We start from the raw sequence: 20,206 nt of genomic DNA on the forward strand, positions 1-20,206 counted from the left end.
GCTACACAGAGAGACCCTAGCTCAAAAACACCAAAACCAAAAGTACTTTACTTTACCTAGCTATTATACTAACCAATGAAATAAAACATGAAATTTTTATTACTATCCACTAGGAACAGTAATAAAAGAGTTTAAAAAAAAAAAAACTAAGAAAAAATTGCTTAGAACAATGCACTTTTCACACAGAATCCAAAAGCTTAAATTACTATTTTTTCCCCAGGACCCTCATGCAGACAGCAGAGTAAGCAGTTATTTCTCAGTCATTTATAGCAAACTGTCATATACTGCCTTCAAATAAATCACTTGGCCAGAGTTAATGGGAAAATAGTTTAATACTTTTATATCACAAAATAAACCGAGACAGGGAGAAGCAGTGAGCTAATTCACGAGCCCTCGGTTCCCCTGCCGTGGTGCCGTCTCACCGGACACTGGGAACAAGCACACACCCACCGGCAGGTTCCACAGTTCCTGCTCAAGGCAGAGTCAGGAGGACACCTCCCAGTCTCCCGGGGTCACACCCTGATGTGTCCTAAGCACTGAAGTCACCATGGCTGCCACTCTAGAGGACGGCCCCTCCATTCTGGAGACACTTCAGCTCTCCTTAGCTCTAGCTCCTTTCAGACTGGACTTCTGACTCCGTTTCTCCTTCTGACCCTGGATCGAGAAGAACTTCTTCCTCAGGTCCTTCAGCCGCCTCAGCTTTTCCTCTTCCTCCTTCTGCTTCATCTTCACGTGCTCCTTGTTGTGTAAGCTTCTCTGTTCTTTGGCGTTTTTCATTTTATGGTTGTGTACTGTGCTCAGAGCACCTAGCAGAGCCAGGACCTAACAAGACAAAAGATGGTGAGCACAAGCCAACCGAAGCCTGCCTGTCACCTACATGATCAGGACCTCACCACACCGACTGCTGGTATCAAATGAGATTCAATCCCAAATGGAAACTGAGTGAAAATTCATCATGGCTTGCACGGGGATGTAGGTTTGCATGCATTTGATACAACCAATATGATAAAACAATCCACATTTACCACTGTATGGAATCATATGCAGCTAGCTGATGAGTGGTTCACCAGACAGGTGTCCCTATTCAAATATAAGTGGACTATGACTAACCAAGGATGTCAAACAGCCTCTGGGTTTTCCCCCAATTTCCAGTTCAGGAGCCTTGCACCAGTCTGGCCCTTATGCTTCCCCAGTGAAGACTCAGAACACAGTGGAAATGACAAACGTGCTGCCCAAAGCACTGCTTTCACATCTAAGCACAATGAGCAATAAGTCCCTCTCTGACAGTACCTTCCTCTCGTGAGGTTCACGTATGACAGCCGGTCTCTGCTTGTCCCTTGGCACTTTGCCTGCCTTTGCTTGGATCTTGGGCTTGTTCTTAAATGGCAGAGCCTTCTGCAAGGCTTTTGGAATGTGCAGTGAATTAAAATGTTTCTTTTGTCTCAGGATTGGCTGAAAAGGAAAAAATAAAACTGAGACTATATTTAAAGTATAACTTATACGTACTTAAAACTGTATCTAAGATCTTTGCATGGACTGCCTTTTCTACAAACTAGCCACATTACCATCTGCTGACTACCAGAAATCAGGATTCAATCACCCACCCAATGTAGACAGTTTCAACAGGCATCTACACAGCTAGGCAAAACAAAGAGTACACACATCACAGCCACAAGTCTCCTGAAAAGCCAACAGGCCTACTTGAACAGAGCAGAGCTATGGGTCTTCAACAGAACATAAGAGATTCAAAGTATCTCAGCAGAGAACTTGGGTTTTCTCTTTGGGAATCTGGGGTGGTTCTCTAGCATAACAAGGAGAGTCTAGATTCTCATTGTGACTGTCAACTTCTCTTCCTCAGCAGTCAAAGTTGAACTTAATTCTGATAGAAGGACGGTAGACAGCACACAAGGCACAATCTAGACACTGAATTCTATGCTCAAATGAAATAGTCTGACCTGGATATTTAACCACTCCAGAGATTACTGTAAACAGAGTTCTGCAGGAGCCACGCCACAGGTGAGAGGTAGTGTGCAGGGAACATCTCTGCTGGGCTTCTATTTCTCTAAAATATCACCCACAGTGTCTTTCAGAACCCTGGTTACAGAACTCAAACTTTCAGATTTAAAGAACTTGGATAAGCCTTCTCCAAAAAGGGGTAATCAGGACAGGATGAGGCTCCACCTGTAGCTGAGGAACTACTGACATTTGGTGGCTACTAGAAAGAGAAAGTAGTTGTTTTGGGGGTATAGTCAACAGCAGAGGATAGCCGATTGCCTAGACCCACATGGATTCAGTAGGCTGTTCTTTAAAAATAAAGAAGAGGACATGAAGGTGGGGGGGGGGCAAGGAGGAAGAGATGGGGGTATCTGTGGGTGGATATGATCAAGACATACACATATACATATATGCATATTGCTGTGGAATATTTAACTATGCAAAGATGTGTTACATTTATGTTGCAGAATATTTAACTATGTAAAGATGTGTTGCTGTCTTATCTTGCCTGCCTAAGGCACCTGATTGGTGTAATAAAAAGCTGAATGGACTACAGTGAGAGGGAAGGTATGGTGGGACTTCTGGGCAGGAGGAATTTAGGCTCAGGGAAGAAAGAAAACGAGACACCAGGGTCCATCCAGTCAGACACGGAGAAAACAGGAAAGGAGGACACACAGAGTGAACGGTAAAAATCACTGCGGCAAAATGCTGATGACTAGAAACAGGAAAATTAATTTAAAATAGCTAGTGGGACAAGCCTAAACTAAGGCTGAGCTTTCATTACTAATAATAAGTCTTCATGTCTTTAGTGGGAGCTGGGAGCAGACCAAAGGAAATTCTAACTACAGCATATACTCACATATATAATTGTATTATATAACTTATGTAATATAAATGCACATGCATTGCCAAAGAATAAATTAAAGTCTTTAGAAACTTGTAATGAACATAGAAACAGACTATTAGTATGGAAGGGAGAGCCCAGAAATGACTCCAGATCCATGTGGTCAACTATGCAAAGGCAAGCAAGGACACAAGATAACCTCGTCAAGAAACAGTTTTGACTGCATCTCATTGAAAGTATAAAAGTAAGTTTTTAATCCTACAGCTAAATCAACTCAAAATGACTCAATGTTAAACCCAAACCCTAAATGTTTTCCAGGAGAAAATTGCCTATATTTTTTCTGGGTGTCACACCAGAAGAAACAAAACCCCAAAGGGAAATGACATCAAAGTAAAAAGCTTCTGCACTGCACCACAGAACAATCTACAAAATGTAAAAGCAAACGCTAAACAGGAAAAGAATATTTGTGAGCTGCCTACCTGAAGAAAGGGGTTAGGACAGGGCTTTAAAAGGGCTCTCACAAGCAAATCACACAAAACAAATAAGCAGGGCCAGGAACCAGGTCAGTCTAACGATGATAATATTGTCAATGGGTGAAGGCCCGCCCCCAGCCCCCAGAAGCTCCTCCAAAACAACCTGTCTAAAACAATGGGCAAAACACCTGAGCAAGCATTTCTCCTAAGGAAACAAAATGAGTGATGAGAACAGAGAGACAGGGGTGAGAAAATACAAAATGACAGAAATGCAGGACCAGTGTGACAATGCCCAGAGCAGAAGAGATCTGTACACACAAGAACCATGGTTCATACAAGTGTTTCATGTTTGGGATTTTTGTAAAGTATTTGAGCAAGGGGATGAAATGGTAAAATGTTCATCTGCTTCCCCCATGGTAAGTAAGCACCTTACCAAATCCACACGCATCTCACAATGTCATTGGTAATTCTCAAATAGAACATTACAATTTTACAAAATATTTTAATTTCATTTCCAATTCTGAGAAAACCACTGGCACCATTTTTCTGTGTTCTTCCCCCAAAACAGCAAACAAATATATAATTGTTCAAATCAGATTCAGCACCTGACTTTATAATTGAAAATACAAGTCATTAAATAGGACATTACAGGGTTGGTATTTGGTTTGATCTCTGGTGCCATAAGAACTAAAATAGTACGAATAAAGCCCCTGAGTGATGCTGCTAGAACACAGACACGCAGCCCCTTCCTTACCTTATAGAGTGAGTCCTTGTTTGGCTTCAGTTTGATGCCATGGGCAAGCCGCAGCTGATATGTTGTCCGCATCCCTGACCAGGTGTCTTTCTCACCCACGGGTTTCAGCAAAGATGTTACAGGGTTATAGAAGGCCGGGATGGAGACAGGATACCAAGTCCGCATGAAAACAATATCTAGAAGAAGTTTCCAAAGGTCTGTATCCATCTCAAGTGATACACATACATGTGCACACCCCAAGTCGCCCCAACATCTCCACCTGATTAAACAGTATTGGAAAAAGAACTTAGCCAATTAAGCTCCTGCTAACTACCACAAGGCTGTGGGTGTGAGCCCAGCAAGTACAAACACAGCGTGGATACTCCAACTGGACAGGGCTGGAGCTGACAGGCCTGGAGATCAAAACTCCTTCTAATCAATACCAGCGAGAGTCAGTAACAAACCAGTAACAATCAGCGCAGTGTCCTCAGCACACCACGAAGGAGTCTTACCACTCATTAACAACTTGTCCTCAAAGCTGGCCCTGAATGCCCCTTCTGGAGCCCGGAGCGCTTTCTTGATTTGTCCCCTTATTCCACTGACAGTTCGAATGACCGCACCTTCAAATTTGGCTACTTCCAAGGCAGAGTTAAACATTCCCTAAATGAAACAAAATAAAAACATTCACATATATATATTACCATTTACATCACTGGTTAAAAAACAAAAATCAATTCACTAAACATGAAATTACTAACATCAAAAGGTATGCTACTCAACTTTATTTTCACGGAAATAAACTCTACAAGAGCAAAGAGGTATTTATGGTGTGAAGTGGCCTAGACAGCCTCAGCATCCTCTTCTGTGCAGGCTTCACGGGCACTCGACCACTGTACCTCCCTCTGTACAAGCACTGAGCTCACCGCCTGCCCTTACGATCTTATTCCGAATGAAACTTCCCACCTGCCCTCTCTGACCCTGTGAAGCTAAGTGCACAGTCTGCTGAAATCTTGCCATTTGCTGCAAACTGCTTTGTACTTTCTACTCAACAATCAGACAAATGTAATATTTTCTTTCCCCTCACTAACGCAGCTTTAAAGTAATAAAACCCAATGGATGAGTCTGTGTTGGTTCTGAGATAGTCTCGCAGCTATTGTTACTAAGTATTTCTGACTTTAAGTGCAGTACAAATCAATAAAAATAATATATATATCAAAAGTCAAGATTTCAAATACTTTCCTAAAAACTCTAGGAAAATCACCCACTTCATGAGTCCCAGTCAAAACAAATGCACATCTAGACGCTGTCTAACGCCCTTCATGCTTGTGGATGATGTGTAAAACCCACAGATGAACTTGTAGCTAGACTTCAGTTTCTAGCCCAAAGATAGCCCATTACAAACATAAAATTATCTCAAAACCTGAGAACAAAAACCACATTGGAAATACTGCTAGCTCTAAATATTCTAGGTAATAAAAGAACATTCTACTCTTTCTTTAACAATATATAACTTGAGGAATATATGGATATACAGACCTTAATAAATGAAGTATTCTTGAATATTTTAAAAGGAAAACCAGTTAGCTTTAATTTCTTCACAATTTTTATGGATTTATCCAGGTCAAGGATAACTCCAGTTGCAGCAATCCGAAAGTCAGGCTAAAAAGAACAACAAAAATTTGAAAATAATATAAAAAGAAAAATTACAATTATCTGATGTAATAATACCAAATTTTCATTCACATAAACAGCTACAAAGACAGAATTTCATTTGTTTTCTTCCTAGGTACTTATAGTTTTGTTTGCTGTAGAAACAGTCTAATGTGCCTGGGCTCACCAACTCTGTGGCACAGGATGTCCTAGAATGCTGCCTCCACTTCCCTGGCTGTAAACCAGGATTTTAAGGATGCTAAGTCACTGCTGCTAACTTGAATATGCTCCTGAGAGTGATTTCATAGGAACAGTTTCACAACAACAATCAACTCAGAAAAGGAAAAGGCAAATTCAGTTGCAACATTTAAAAATGAGGTTTTGGACCCCTAGGTAGACTGCCTATTTATTACTCTTTTTTCTCATATGTTATGTAGAGCCAATAAATGAAGCTTGTTTTCTGCCCAAAGACAACTGTGAACACAGTTTGTCCACATCACTACTAAGGGACAGCACCACGCCTAAAGGGTTACAATGGATTCACAAAACATGCTATAATAATTAGTATCCAGTGGACACGATCACAGACTGTTTAAGTAAGCCCAAACAAGGCACTAAGATATACAGTGACATCAGTGCCATTATGATTCTCCCTCTCTCATGACACCCACACTCTACTTAGGAAAGCCAGGCAGGGCGATTCACACCAGGAATTCCGACATTCAGATGGCTGAGGTTTGTGAGTTCTAGGCCAGTCTGGGCTACATATCAAGACCTTCTTAGAAAGAAAAGCGGGGAGGGAGGGTGTAAGAGAGGGAGGGAGGGAAGGATGAAGGGAGAGAAATAAGAAAGGAAGGAGAAAGAGGGAGGGAGGACAAAGGCTGAGGAAGACGCAGGGCAAGGAGAAACATATCAAAAGTGGTTGATGTTCAACTTAGTTTCATGAATTCAGTTCAGTCTCTAGTTCATTTGACTGACTGATAAAGAATGCATCTCTGATACTTACCATTGCACCACTGACAGACTGTATTGCCAAAAATCCAGTTCCTTGTGGGGTGATAGGACCTTAAAGAAAACAGAAAAGAAAATATAATAGACCACACATTTTACTCCAACCTCCTTTCTCAAATAAACAAATCTTTGAAGTTGGGCTTTTGTGACAAGCAGAGAACATACAGCGATATAACCCTAAATGGCAAAAACTGATCTTATATTATTATAATCACAAATTTACCCCAGAAAGTTGCTCCGCAATGCATGTGCTGTGGGGTGTATTTTAGAAGCCTCTGTCTGCCATTGTGGTCTTCAATGTAGTACAGTGGGATTGTCTGAAACCTCCTCCATCCTACAGAAAAAATAATTGGATCTCGAGACTTGAGGATTTTCTTATACCAGCGATGTTTCTTGAGGCGCATCTAGAGACATAAACATTCAATAAAACAGTGTACATCCAAATAACCTGTCTCCAAGCCTGCAGCAAAAAGCACCTACCTGCACATATCCCACAGTGCCCTCACTATTGCCCAAACCACCCAGAATAATTGGGTAGTGTGGGTCGAAGTTCTGCACGAATTCACAGGGGATGTTTTCAATCTCAATTCGAACATACATTCCAGGTCGAAAACCCTCATATTGAACTCTGGTTTCATCTTCTTGGTCTTCAAATTCAGCATGGTTAAGCTATAGATGAGAAAAGGGACCAGAACAGAAGCACAATGAACCCACACCACCAGTATTCTTAGTCAACATTAAGATTAAATTTTTAAAAATACAAGGGAATCATGGGCACAACAATTTAGGTTTTTATTGTAATAAAAAGCCATATCCTCTTCAACTCTAAGATATTTACAACTTTAAGATATTTTCCAACTGTATTTTCTGTTGCTCCAAGTCACAGCCACTAACTCCAAAAGGATCTCTGACTGGTGCTCAGCAAATGGTGCTAGGCTATACTCTAACTCTCCCGGCTCTCTGGCAATCATTTTATAAACTTTGCTCATCATCAGTCTTAGGACAGCCAATCCATTCTCCCATATCCTCATTCTAGCTGTTTCTGCTTCCAGGCAGCTGTGTTCTGGTGTTTGTACCCACACAGGCTTTTATTATGACTCTGCACTGTGGGTTAAGGACAAGTAACAACTTGGCAAAATAATTTTTTTTTTTTTTGGAAACAAGATCTGTGTAATCCAGGCTAGCCTCAGTCTTGTGAGTGCATGGATTATTAAGGTTACACACTGCACTTGTATTGGCAGGTGTCTGTGACCCAGCAGCACAGGAGGCAACAGTCTACAGATTATTAAATCACATCTCTATTCAAGGGCAAACTTTTGGTTCCCAAAAGATCTTCCTTCTATTACTTTTTCTCATTTTTTCAAAATCCTTTGAGTCTTCTTTCTTCACCAACTATTGCTCCATTTCTCCGCTTCACTTGAACAAAATTCCATGTTTCCTCTGAGCCGTCTCCAGACCAGCAGCTGCTTGTCTTGTAGCTGCCTTCACCTGCCATTGTTTGACAGCATTTGCCAGTCACCACAGACCTCTGCCACGCCTTATCCTGTGGTTGTTCCGCCCCTAGCAATGAGAACTGAAGTATATTCTGTATATACTGTTGGCTTCTGGCACACCTGCTCTTTGAAATCTCTGTCTCTTGGCCACTCTTCAGCCTATGCCCTATCTCTCCACTCAACTGTTCTCCCTCTCTGTGCTAATTTCCCAAGCTACCTTATGGCTTGAAGGAGCTTGAGTCCTGCGTGTCAAGGCCCTGACTGAACTTAACAGTGTTTGTGTGAGCATCATCACTAACCTAACCGGTTATCAAAGCTACACTACCTAGAGGCTTCCTACCCAAACGGGAAAACTGACCTTTTCAGGAATTTCCAGGTGAGCTTCCACTCACTCTCTACTCCTACATATAGTCCACCAGAAAACCTACCGATCCATCCTTTGGAAAAAATTACATCCAGACCTCACCTACACTGCCATCTCCACCCAAACTGAACTACCTTAATCCCTGCATCCCTTCAAAAGGGAGAGATCATGACTATCTTTTTCTGCCTAAAACCTTCCCTAAGCCCCACATCACTCAGGAAAACATGAAGTTCTGTATAACTGCCCACAAGGTTTTAAATTCTGGGACTAGAGAGATGGCTCAGTGGGTAAGAACACTGGCTGCTCTTCCAGAGGTCCCGAGTCCAGTTCCCAGAAATCACATGGTGGCTCACAACCATCTGTAATGAGATCTGGTGCCCTCATCTGGCCTGCAGGCACACATGCAGGCAGAACGCTATATTCTTAGTAAACTTGAAAAACAAAAAAATTTAAATTGCAAATGGCTTGAACTAGAGACTACAAAGATTATCTCTGTATTGTTTAGTCACTCCTGTAAAAAGTCAATACAGACTGGAAACCACTCATTTATGACTACCAGGAGACACTTCTTCACACGGGAGTCTCTACCCTTCCAATCTTAGGAAGTGCTGAAGTGAGCGGCAGAGACACTTTCTCTGACTAGATGAAGGTCTAGACGAGCAAAGCTTGCCAACCACATTTTCAAGTTCAAAGGAATTCTCAGTGCTTCCACCAACAAAGTGTGACTCAAACACTCCATCAACTGTGCAGAGCTTTGTGTCCTTTGTGTCTGCTTCTGGTGAAATCACCGCCCACCACGGCTGTAAGCAGGAGTGCCCCCACTTCTCCTTCTGCATGCACTCCTCTCCCATCTGCATCCACCTTGACATGGAATACCCATCTGAACAACCAAGATGTGTCAAAACTCCCCCAGAAAGAACTTTATGCACATAAGTCAAACAAACCATTCAGCTACTTGTTCAAAGCATTAAGTGATCAGAATTTGAACCTAGGCTTGTATCGTACATCAATATGTTAGTGCCAAGAGATGCAGTCAGCACCACTACCAGCAGCCTTCAGGGACCTCCACTCAGGTAAACCAGACCCTTAGGAACTTCAGGGCAATTGGAGAGAGGCTGTTACAGCTTGCCAGGTAATAAGAGAGACAGGCAGTGTGCAGCTACAAGTCAGGGTGTGGACTTCTTGAGAGTGACTCTTCCTTAGCTGTCCTTATAATGAGAGGTAACTTTCTGCATCTTTGTAAGCTACATATTTTTTAAAGTATGTAATTTACAAGGTATCAAGCTTAAAAACTAAAGTTTATTTAAGTGAAATATATATAAGCTGGTTTACTTACTCATCTTAAAGTGCCTTCTTTAGTGGGCTGGGGAAATGGCTCAGTAAGAGTGCTTGCTATGCGCAGGCATGAGGACCTAGTTTGGACCCCCAGAACACACATAAAAAGTAAGCATGGCTATGCATGCCTACAACCTCAGCCCTGTGGTAGGTGGAAATGGGAGGCTTGGGGTCTACCAGCAGTGCTCCAGCAGGGCTCGGCAGGTTCTGATTTTTCAACTGTGTTGGTGTTTCTTGACTCTCATACAAAATATAAACTAGATCCCAGAATAAGTACCTCTCTTCTCACGTTCCCTTAACTTTTCTATCATCCTATCCTGCCTCAACGGCATGAGTTCCTTGGAAGCAGGGACCATGTCTCAGTCATCACTGCTTGCCAAGTATGTGGTGGGGCTTGGTACAAGGTGGTGCTGATGAGAAGAGAAGGCAATCAAGGTCTGAAGAATCCCACCACACAATTCCAACCTGGGCTCAAAGTCAAAGGAAAATGAGGAGCAGGCCAGTAGGTGGCGCTGCCTTGGCAGGCGGTCAAGGACTGCCCGCTTTCTTACCTGGGCTTGTCTCTGCATTTCACCCTTAAGATCATCGAAATATGTGCTTTCTCCCCCATCGTACTCCGCATCAAACAGCTCCTTCAACTTCCTCTTCTTATTCAGGTGCTTTTTCTTGGCACTTTCCTCCTCATCTGGGTCATTTTCTTCCTTAATGTCTTCTTCTGTATCTTCACTCTTAAATTTCCAGATTAAAAAGTATTGAGAAGCTTAGGGAGAACTTTCTTTAAACAAACAAAGCAGATTTTTATAGTGTTTGAGCTTACAAATTCTTTGATCTGACTATCATGACTAAACAGACTTTGGCGCTGATCTGGGTATGGCAAACTGCATGAGAGATCCCAGTTAGATGCTCCAAGACACTGTTCAAACTACTATCTGGAAGAACAAGGAACTTTTTTTTTAATTGTGCTTTTAAATTTCATCATTGAATGTTGGCAAAAGAAAGGCAAATAAAAAGCATGAACTTGACAGATGACTACAGCAAGGAGGAGGGCTGGACAGTGACAGCATCCATACGCTGTACAAATGAACTGTCTGATCATCTGCCACTCTCTAGGAAGCTATCTATCCATGACAGGGAAGTCAAGATCTACATTGCCCAAAGCAGACCTCATAAGACACACTGACCGGATCAAGCTGGCAGAGCTACATCAAAGTCATACCTGAGTATCCGGACCTGGTTTTCCCTTGTGCACGTCCCCTGTTTCTAGGTCTTCGAAGTCCCCATAGAGCTCCTCTGAAAAAGAACATTTCCATGGCTGTCTGACACTAGCACCGCCCAGCCTGGCCGACGCTGTGCTCTGCACTGCAAACCTCATCTCTACATGAGTCCTAAACTTCCATGGCCTTACATGCTTAGGAAAAGTAAACAGATCCGAGACTTAAACCTCACTTAGCGAAGGACTATCTCTCACATCAAAGTAACGGGACACTGTATAAAAGACCTAAGTGCAGCCATGAAGGTCAGCTCCAAAACATTTCAAAGAATAAGTGAAGAGACAGCCTGATAGCAGCCCATGTGAAGTGTCTCAGAGAAGACAACACAACAGAGGGCACCGTGCCTGGGGAAAGCTAAGACTACGTAAGTACAGAACCTGGAACAAAACTAGAGCTCAAAACAATGTGGAGCTCATAGGAAGAGCTCATTAATTCATCTATTTGCTCACTGTAGAGCTCTGGGTTTGGTTACAGGCTTTCCTCTTTAAAATACACAAGTTAAGAATGCCTTTGGGAGGGTGACATTTACTGTTATTAAGACATATTCACACAACAGATAGAAAGCTCTTATAATAAAAACAAGATTTAAGTATTTAACTAGAACTGTGTTGGAAATTTACACACTTAAAAAAAATCAGTAAAATATAACAGGGCTAGTGACACAGCCCAGTAAGCAGAAGGGCCCACTGCCAAGCCTGAAGACCTGAGACCAGTCCCCAGGACCCCCAGCTCCTGCAGGCTGTCTTCTGTTTCCACACACATGCTAGCCATGTAGGAGCTTTATGATGTAACCAGGGGGCACAAAAGGAACATCAGCAGCCACTGCTTTCTTTCACAACAGCTTTCTGTAACACTGGGTCCAGCACACCTGACACCCTCTTCTGGCCTTCAAGGGCACCCGGCATACACATGGTGCACATACACGCAGGCAAAATATTTATACAAGGAAAACTAAGAATACATTTACAAAAATTTCTAAATAAAATCTAAACCCCAGCCCAAAGTTTATATATAATACTCAATGCTGAATGAAAGCAATAAAACAGATGCTAAGGCACCCTGCTTATGGACACTCGAACAAAATGACCTTCAGAATAAAAATGGTAACTGTGGACTACAAAAGGTGATCCAAGAGTTATCTGAAAATCATGCGCACTCTGTGTGTGTGTGTGTGTGTGTTGTGGGATACCGGGAATGAACTCAAGGCCTCTGTATGTTAGATGAGAACTCTATTACTGAGATGCATTCCAGGCCTTTTCCATTATGAGTAGGAGGAAAGATCTCAAAATGTTAACGGATCTTTTATGTGCAGCAGACTTTTAGTATTTTATGTCCTTTCTAAAACTTTCTGCTATTGATATGTACCTTTTACTTCAAATTTTCCATGACTATTACATTCACTAAGACAAACACGTTGAAGACAACCCCCACCCACATACATATAATATTTATTTATAACGAAACCTGTAGGTTTCTCACTTTCCTTTAAAGTCCCCATAGAGCAAATGTGGGGGTCTTATGTCAGTTCCCCACAGCACTCACGACAGACTAAACTTCAACCTGACGATAGCATTAAAGAAAACATGAGGGTAAGAAGAGCTGCTGGTAAAGCCCTTGTACTTGCAAGTTCAAAGACCTAAGTTCTCTCCCCAGAATTCATGTAAACAAAACCAAATGTCTCGCAAACCCAGTTAGAGAGGCGGATCCCTGGGTCTTGCTGGGCAGCCAGCCTAACATACTTAGTGAGCTCAGGGAAATGAGAGATCAGGACTAAAGGCAAACAAACAAATGGGCTGGCAGTGCCTGAGGAAGGAACACCACCTGAGAAACGATACCTACGGTGGCTGTCGCTGCTTCAGAGGTGTGTGCACGCTCGAACATACAAAGGAAATATGCAGCCCTTACTTACCATCCGCTGCTAAGATCTTGGCGGCATCTTTCTCATCTTCCCACTTCCCCGTCACAAAGCAATCTCTGATACTGTTCATAACCTTACACAGAAAAACCAGCACTTAGTTGACTTACACAAAACTATTTTTGAGAAATGAAGAGCAGACAACAGCTGCCTCTAAATATTACTCAGGACACTTTAAATTGGCCCTGTAATCCTAGTACATACCTAGAATCCCAGCACCAGGGTTGCTGAGCCAGAATATTCAAGCTCAGTCTAAACCACACAGTGAACTCTTAGCTTAAAATACACAGAGACTGTCTCAAAAATTAATAAGAGCCGGGCGATGGTGGCGCACGCCTTTAATCCCAGCACTCGGGAGGCAGAGGCAGGAGGATCTCTGTGAGTTCGAGACCAGCCTGGTCTACAGAGGTAGTGCCAGGACAGGCTCCAAAGCCACAGAGAAACCCTGTCTCAAAAAACCAAAAAAAAGAAAGGAAACACATACTTTTGTGGATACATTCATTTCACATAAGTGTGTGAGATAATTCCTACAGAGTAACAGAAAAATATCTGCAATTTATGTATAGAAGGGACATGTACCCAGAATATATAAACTGATAAGGGGCATGTTCTCAGAAAACATCAATAACTCATAACTAAACGTGCAAATCTTCAAAACAGGCGAACAGTATGAACAGGTATAAAGACAAATAAACAGCAATCACCTGAAATGATGCTTGACAGAATTAACTATCTAAGAAATGCAAATCAATACCATGACGTGGCACATTTCACACCTTCTAATGTGACTAAAACAAAAAAAAGGACAAAAATAACTCTTAAAGATGTAAATAAACTAGAACCTGCAAATAATGCTGGTGGGAATAAAAAAATTGCACAACTGCTTTTTAAAACAATGGATACTGGTGTAGGAGGGTCTTCTGTCTATGTGTTACCTTCATTGGTTAAATAAAGAAGCTACCTTGGCCTTTTGATAGGCCAGCTCTTAGGTGGGTGGAGTAGACAGAACAGAATTCTGGGAGGAAGAAGGCAGTGTGGCAGGCGGCTCTCCTCTCCCTCCGAAATGGACGCTGGTTAGACTCACGCTGGTATGCCACATACATACAGATTATTAGAAATGGGTTAGGTCAATATGTGAGAGTTAGCCAATATGAGGCTAGAAATAATGGGCCAGGCAGCAATTTAATACAGAACTCCGTGTGATTATTTTGGGGGTTAAGCAGCCGGCACCGGGAACACAGCCTGCTGCTCCCTTTTACTACAGGATACTATGAGGGAAAAACTTACTTTCTCCAATCTTATTGCCAGTAACTAACATATTGTCCTGATACAGTTTTGTATATAACACTGAGATTACGAGATAAGCAATTACATGATTTTTCTAATTTTGTTTCTTCAGATTCAACCAAGGACTAATTCTCTAGGAGGAATGTAGTTAAAGATATAAATAGATAAAGAACATGAAATTGAGGAGAGACAGTGCAGGGTGGATACGATCAAAATACATTGTATACATACAGAAAATTATCAAAAAATAAATATTATATCAGGTTCCCTAGCCACCTTTTCTGGGAAAATGACTTCTTCCCCTTCCCCACTCTTCTGCCAACAGCAGCCTGTACAAAAAGAACAAGCCTAGTTCTAGACCTGAACCATCTTCACCTGAACCACATCACCTAGTAAGTTTGTTCTTCCCTTTGCCATCTGTGCAGACTAGTTAGCTCTATGTCAGCTTGACACAAGTCATTTGGGAAGAGGGAGCGTCAATCGAGAAAATGCCCATAAGCCAGTTGTGGATTGATAATTGATATGGGAGGGCCCAGCTCACTGTGGGCAGTGCCACCCTGGGCTGGTGGTCCTGGGTGCTATAAGAAAGAATGCTGAGCAAGTCACCAGGCAATACTCCTCTTCAGTCTCTTCATCAGTTCCTACTTCCACGTTCTTGCCTTGAGTTCTTGCCCTGACTGTCTGGATATGATGAACTATGAACTTGGAGAAATAAACCCTTCCTCCCAAGCTGTTTTTGATCACGTGTTTTACCCCAGCAATAGAAATTCTAGTTAAGACACCACTACAACACGCTCCTGTCACTACCTGCAAATACAAAGGCCAGTTCTAGAACACGGCCACACACCCTCTTTGTTACTGAGACACCTCTGCTTTCCTTCCTCTCCTACCCCCCTGCATTCATTCCCCCTTCAAAAAAAAAAAAAGCACATATTCTCCCTCCTTCTGCTCCTCCTTGGGACATTGGGAGCTCAGTTGGGTGCTCCAGTGTGGGTCTCTGTCTCTATCTCCATCCATCTCCAGATGAAGGTTCTATGGTGATATGCAAGATATTCGTCAGTATGGCTATAGGATAGGGTCAGTTCAGGTTCTCTGTCCTCAGCTGCCCCAGGAACTAACTGGGGACATCGCCCTGGGCACCTGAGAGCACCAAATCTCTTGCCAACCCTAAGGTGGCTCCCTTAATTAAGATGTGTGCTTCCCTGCTCCCCTATCCAACCTTCCTTTATCCCAAACATCCCGTTTCCCAAGTTCCCCCCAACCTCCCCTTCTCACTTTTCTCTCCCCATCTCCCCTTACCTCCCTCCCACCCCACCCCCAAGATCCCATTTTTTGCCCGGCAAACTTGTCTACTTCCCATAATCAGGAGGATAGCTATATGTTTTTCTTTGGGATCACCTTCTTATTTAGCTTCTTTAGGAGATCAAATTATAGACTCACTGACCTTTATTTATCTCTAGAAACCAATTATGAGTGAGTACATCCCCTGTTCATCTTTTTTGGTCTGGGTTACCTCACTCAGGATAGTGTGTTCTATTTCCATCCATTTGGGTGCACCCACCCAAGGAGACAGTGGGGCTGATCTATTGGGAGCTTACCAAGGCCAGCTGGACTGCGACTGAAAAAGCATGGGATAAAACCGGATTCTCTGAATATGGCGGACAATGAGGGCTGCTGAGAAGCCAAGGACAATGCCACTGGGTTTTGATCCTACTTCATGTTCTGGCTTTGTGGGAGCCTAGCCAGTTTGGATGTCCACCTTCCTAGACCAGGATGGAGCGGGGAGGACTTTGGACTTTCCACAGGGCAGGGAACCCTGACTGCCCCTCAGACTGGAGAGGGAGGGGGAGGGGAGGGGGGGGAGGGGGAGAGGAGAGGGAGGGGGGGGGAAAAGGGAGACGGGGAGGGAAATGGGAGGCGGGGAGGAGGCGGAAATTTTTTTTTCAATAAAAAATTATATTTAAAAAAAAAAAGCAAAACAACAACAAAAACCAGTTACCATATCCACACCCACAAGCGTAGCTCCAGATCCATGGCCTTTGAACCTGCTTTCTTCAAGAGCCATCCTTGACTGGTGAGATACTCCTTTCCTCTCCAATCCTTCCATCTGCCCATTGCCATCGCTGCACCCACAGGCCTAGCCCTAGACCACAGGGCGCCATCTTTATGTGGTCTAGCTACACAGCTCACCCACTAATTTTGTGTGACTGACTCAGGCCATTCATCTGCACATACATCTGCACTGGCCAACCCAGGGAAGGCCAGATTTTCACTTTCAGACATACAACCAAACAAAGAAGTCCACATGCCCAGGTCAAATCCCCATAGCCAGCAAAAATAACATGAATGGCCATGACAGCATATTTCCCATCAAACCCAGTAGTCTTACTGAAGTGTTCTCTATTGAGAACTACCTAGGTGAACCCCAGGACACAATTTAAAAGCACAAGCATAAACGTCATAAAAAAAGTCAAGGAATTTAAAGGCATCATCAAATACTTCATTACACTCCACGAGGGGAAGAGAAACACCCGAGTGATGTCCAAGAAAATACAAATACATGGATGAATGAAATGATGACGATAATTCCCAATCTGAAAGCTGAATTCAATAGAGAAACACTGAAGTGAACACATGCTGAAATGAAGATGGAATTTAAAAACCTCAATATCCTGATTAGAAAACTGCAGGGAAAGTCTGGCAAGTGAATGAATCAAGCAGAAGACAGAACATCAGCACTCCAAGATAAAGAGAATCCGGATGAAAGAAGCAAAGAAAATGAAATAATATTGAAGCACAGGAAAGGAACATTCAGGAAATGTGGGATACTATCAAAAGACCAAATCTTCTAATTATAGGCATAACTGAGGCAGAAGAATCCCAGGTCTTCAACAAAACCACAGAAGCAAACTTCCCCCAAATTAAGGAAGGACACACCCATACAGACATAGGAAGCACACAGAACACCATACAAAGCCAGAAAAGAAACACCCCACAGCATATCATAGCAAAGACACTCAAGATACAGAACAAAGAAAAAATCCTGGAAGCTGCCAGGGAAAAAACACAAGTCACATATAAAGGAAAGCCCTTCAGAAAACCCCTGTTTTAACCCCAGGAAAGACTTCTCAGAGATGACCTCTCATTTCTGGAGCGTGCACTCTAAGCTCTAAAGCCACGGCTACCAACCAAGGTCATGTACTCGGCAAATTATCTGCTGTCGGTAAGAAAGAAACAAATTTTCCATGATCCATACCTTAAAAAATTAATTTCTAACAACAAAAAAATGCTCGACAGAATACTGGAAGCAAGACTCCAAACTGAAGAGAAGAACAAACACAGCCAAGAGACTTAGGAAGGAAACAAAGCTAAAATTAATGAAATACAAAGTACAATGAAGAACACAAATTAGCAGGAAAAAAAGCAACAAACTGACTTCAATACACACACACACACACACACACACACACCCCTTTTAAATAATAACTCTATTCAATTTCCTGAACTCTTCAACCAAAAGACACAGGTTAGCTGAATGGATTAAGAAACAAAACCCAGGGGTCTAAACAGTTGGTTCAGCAGTGAAGAGCACTGGCTACTCCTTTAGAGGACCCAGGTTCAAGTCTCGGCACCCACATGACAGCTCACAGCTGTCTCTACCTCTAGTGCAGGGGATCTGACACCCTCACCCAGACATACATGAGGCAAAACATTAAGGCACATAAAATAAAAAGTTAAAAACAAAACAAAACAAAATTCATTTATCAATCATCTTAGGAAACTCAGCTTTAACGACACCACCTTGAAGTGAAAGGTGGTTCTAAGAAAAAGAGATCAAGAAGTAGGCAGGCATGGCCATCCTAGTCTCTGACAAAATATCTGACAAACTAAAACTAATCAGAATAGACGAAGAAGAACACTTCATTCTAATCAAGGGATCAATTCATCAGGAAAATTCCCATGCATCAAACTCTGCTGCGCCCAATGTGGCTCAGCAGCCACAGGAACAAGCACTGGCTGGACTTCCAGAGGACCTGGTTTGATTCCCAACACCCACACTGTGCCTCCTAAGGGTTCCCTGGGATCTGATGTCTGCTCACCTTCATGGGCACCAGGCCCACACAGAGACATATTGGCAGACAAAATATCCATACACACAAATTTTTAAGTCTTAAATAAAAAAAAGAAAACAAACTAATGACACAGATTAACACAAACCCAATTACTGTAGGTAATTTCAATACCCCACTTTCTCTAATAGATAAAAAATAACAGAGAAACCTCAGAATCAAACAGCTCTAACAGATATCAACAGAATGTTCCACCCAAATGCCAGACATATTTTACTCAGCAGCACATGGAAGCTTTTCTAAAACTGGCCACATACTTGGTCACAAAACAAACCTTAACAAATACAACTCCATGTATTCAACCCAATATTGCACAATAAAAGTTGATAGCAAAAAATCCTCCAGAAAATGCATAAACTCTAAATGCATGGAGATTAAACATCTCATTACTGAATAATGGATAGGTCAAAAAAGAAACAGAGATATTCATGGAACTAAACGACTATGAAAACAACACAACAAAACCTCTGGAGCACATAAAAAGCAGTTCTAGGAGAGAAGTTTAGAACCTTGAGCATCTATAAGATCAGAAAATGGCTTAATGATGCAACTCAAGAAAAAAAAACAAAACAAACCCAAACCCAGCAGATGACAGGCAAGAAATAATAAAAATCAAAGCAGCAATTAATGAAATGGAAACAAAGAAAACCACACAAAGAATCAATGACTCTAAGGCTGGTTCACCGAGAAAAGCAAGGACAACAGATTCTTGACCCAACTAACCAAAGGAAAGAAAAAGGAGACCCAAACTAATGAAATTAGAGATAAGCATCGAAACATGACAACAGATAACAAGTTCAGAATATTTTAGGGGAATACTTTAAAAATCTGTACTCTGTTTGAAACTTGAAAGAAATGGATAACGGATGAAAGTTAAAACAGGAGGAGGGGACCCCAAAGGCAGCAATGCTTTCACACCAGTAGCGGAGCGTTTCCTTTCCTGTTGACAGCACAGTACAGGGTCAACCCAATTCAGAGCCGCCCCTGCTTGTGGGACAGACAGATGTGGGGAAAGGACCTGTTAGAGAGCAAGAAGCCAGGGGCAGGTGTGCAACACTGGCATCAGCCTTTGTCTTTTCACAGCAAGCAGCTGCTCAGCATTACCTCCTCCAAATCCCAATCGTGAGGCGCCTCCACAGGGAACCGAGAGCAGTCCAGAGAGTCAGCCTTGTGCTTACACCCGCGCTCCGGCTGGCTGACACGGAACAGCCCTCCAAGCTCCTCTACGGTGTCTCCATCGTCGTCTTCGTTATCCTCTGTCACTAAAGAGATCACCATAAGGGAAAGGTGAAAATAAAAACTTCAATCCTAGGACTCATTGCCCTGAACTAGTTAATACCTTAGAATTCAAGGAACTATAGCCCCTGCTCATTACAGACATGTTGTGTCCTGGCCCACTCACCCACAAAAAGTCAAAAGGCCAAAGAACTTCCCCTTAATGTGTCTGGAAGACTTATCCTCTTGCAAAGCAGCAGCAAGAGAACTGGGGAGTGAAATACTGGAGGTTGGGGAAGGGAAGACATTTAAAAGAACACATCTTACAGAAGATCTTCTATGCAGAGCTCCCTTAGAACTTACTGTCACTAAACGTCTGCAGACAAAATCTACATGAAAATCAGTTCAGATCCCTCTCCAATTTTCTTATCACAGGGTCAACTTATTTCTGTACTTTTTCCCAAAGAGAACTGATAAACAAGTTTAATAA

General features: G+C 42.4%; 1 protein-coding gene across 2 annotated transcripts in view; it reads right to left on the bottom strand.

The window, feature by feature from the left end:
- Positions 1–313: 313 nt before the first annotated feature.
- Bms1 (BMS1 ribosome biogenesis factor) overlaps positions 314–20,206 on the bottom strand; it is a 35,957-nt gene continuing 16,064 nt past the window's right edge. For both annotated transcript variants that reach the window (XM_050148415.1, XM_050148416.1), the window contains exons 12-23: positions 19,606–19,763; positions 13,079–13,160; positions 11,115–11,188; positions 10,450–10,626; positions 7,187–7,375; positions 6,930–7,110; positions 6,702–6,760; positions 5,582–5,704; positions 4,558–4,705; positions 4,067–4,242; positions 1,291–1,452; positions 314–822 (exon numbers count right to left, since the gene is read on the bottom strand). In XM_050148415.1, the coding sequence (XP_050004372.1) occupies positions 592–822; positions 1,291–1,452; positions 4,067–4,242; positions 4,558–4,705; positions 5,582–5,704; positions 6,702–6,760; positions 6,930–7,110; positions 7,187–7,375; positions 10,450–10,626; positions 11,115–11,188; positions 13,079–13,160; positions 19,606–19,763 (1,760 nt within the window). In that variant the 3' untranslated portion in view covers positions 314–591. The remainder of the gene's footprint in view (positions 823–1,290; positions 1,453–4,066; positions 4,243–4,557; positions 4,706–5,581; positions 5,705–6,701; positions 6,761–6,929; positions 7,111–7,186; positions 7,376–10,449; positions 10,627–11,114; positions 11,189–13,078; positions 13,161–19,605; positions 19,764–20,206) is intronic.

Source organism: Alexandromys fortis, unplaced genomic scaffold (genome assembly GCF_014885135.2).
Source record: "Alexandromys fortis isolate MF-2015 unplaced genomic scaffold, M_Fortis_MF-2015_v1.1 scaffold_59, whole genome shotgun sequence".
NCBI classification, from domain to species: Eukaryota; Metazoa; Chordata; class Mammalia; order Rodentia; family Cricetidae; genus Alexandromys; species Alexandromys fortis.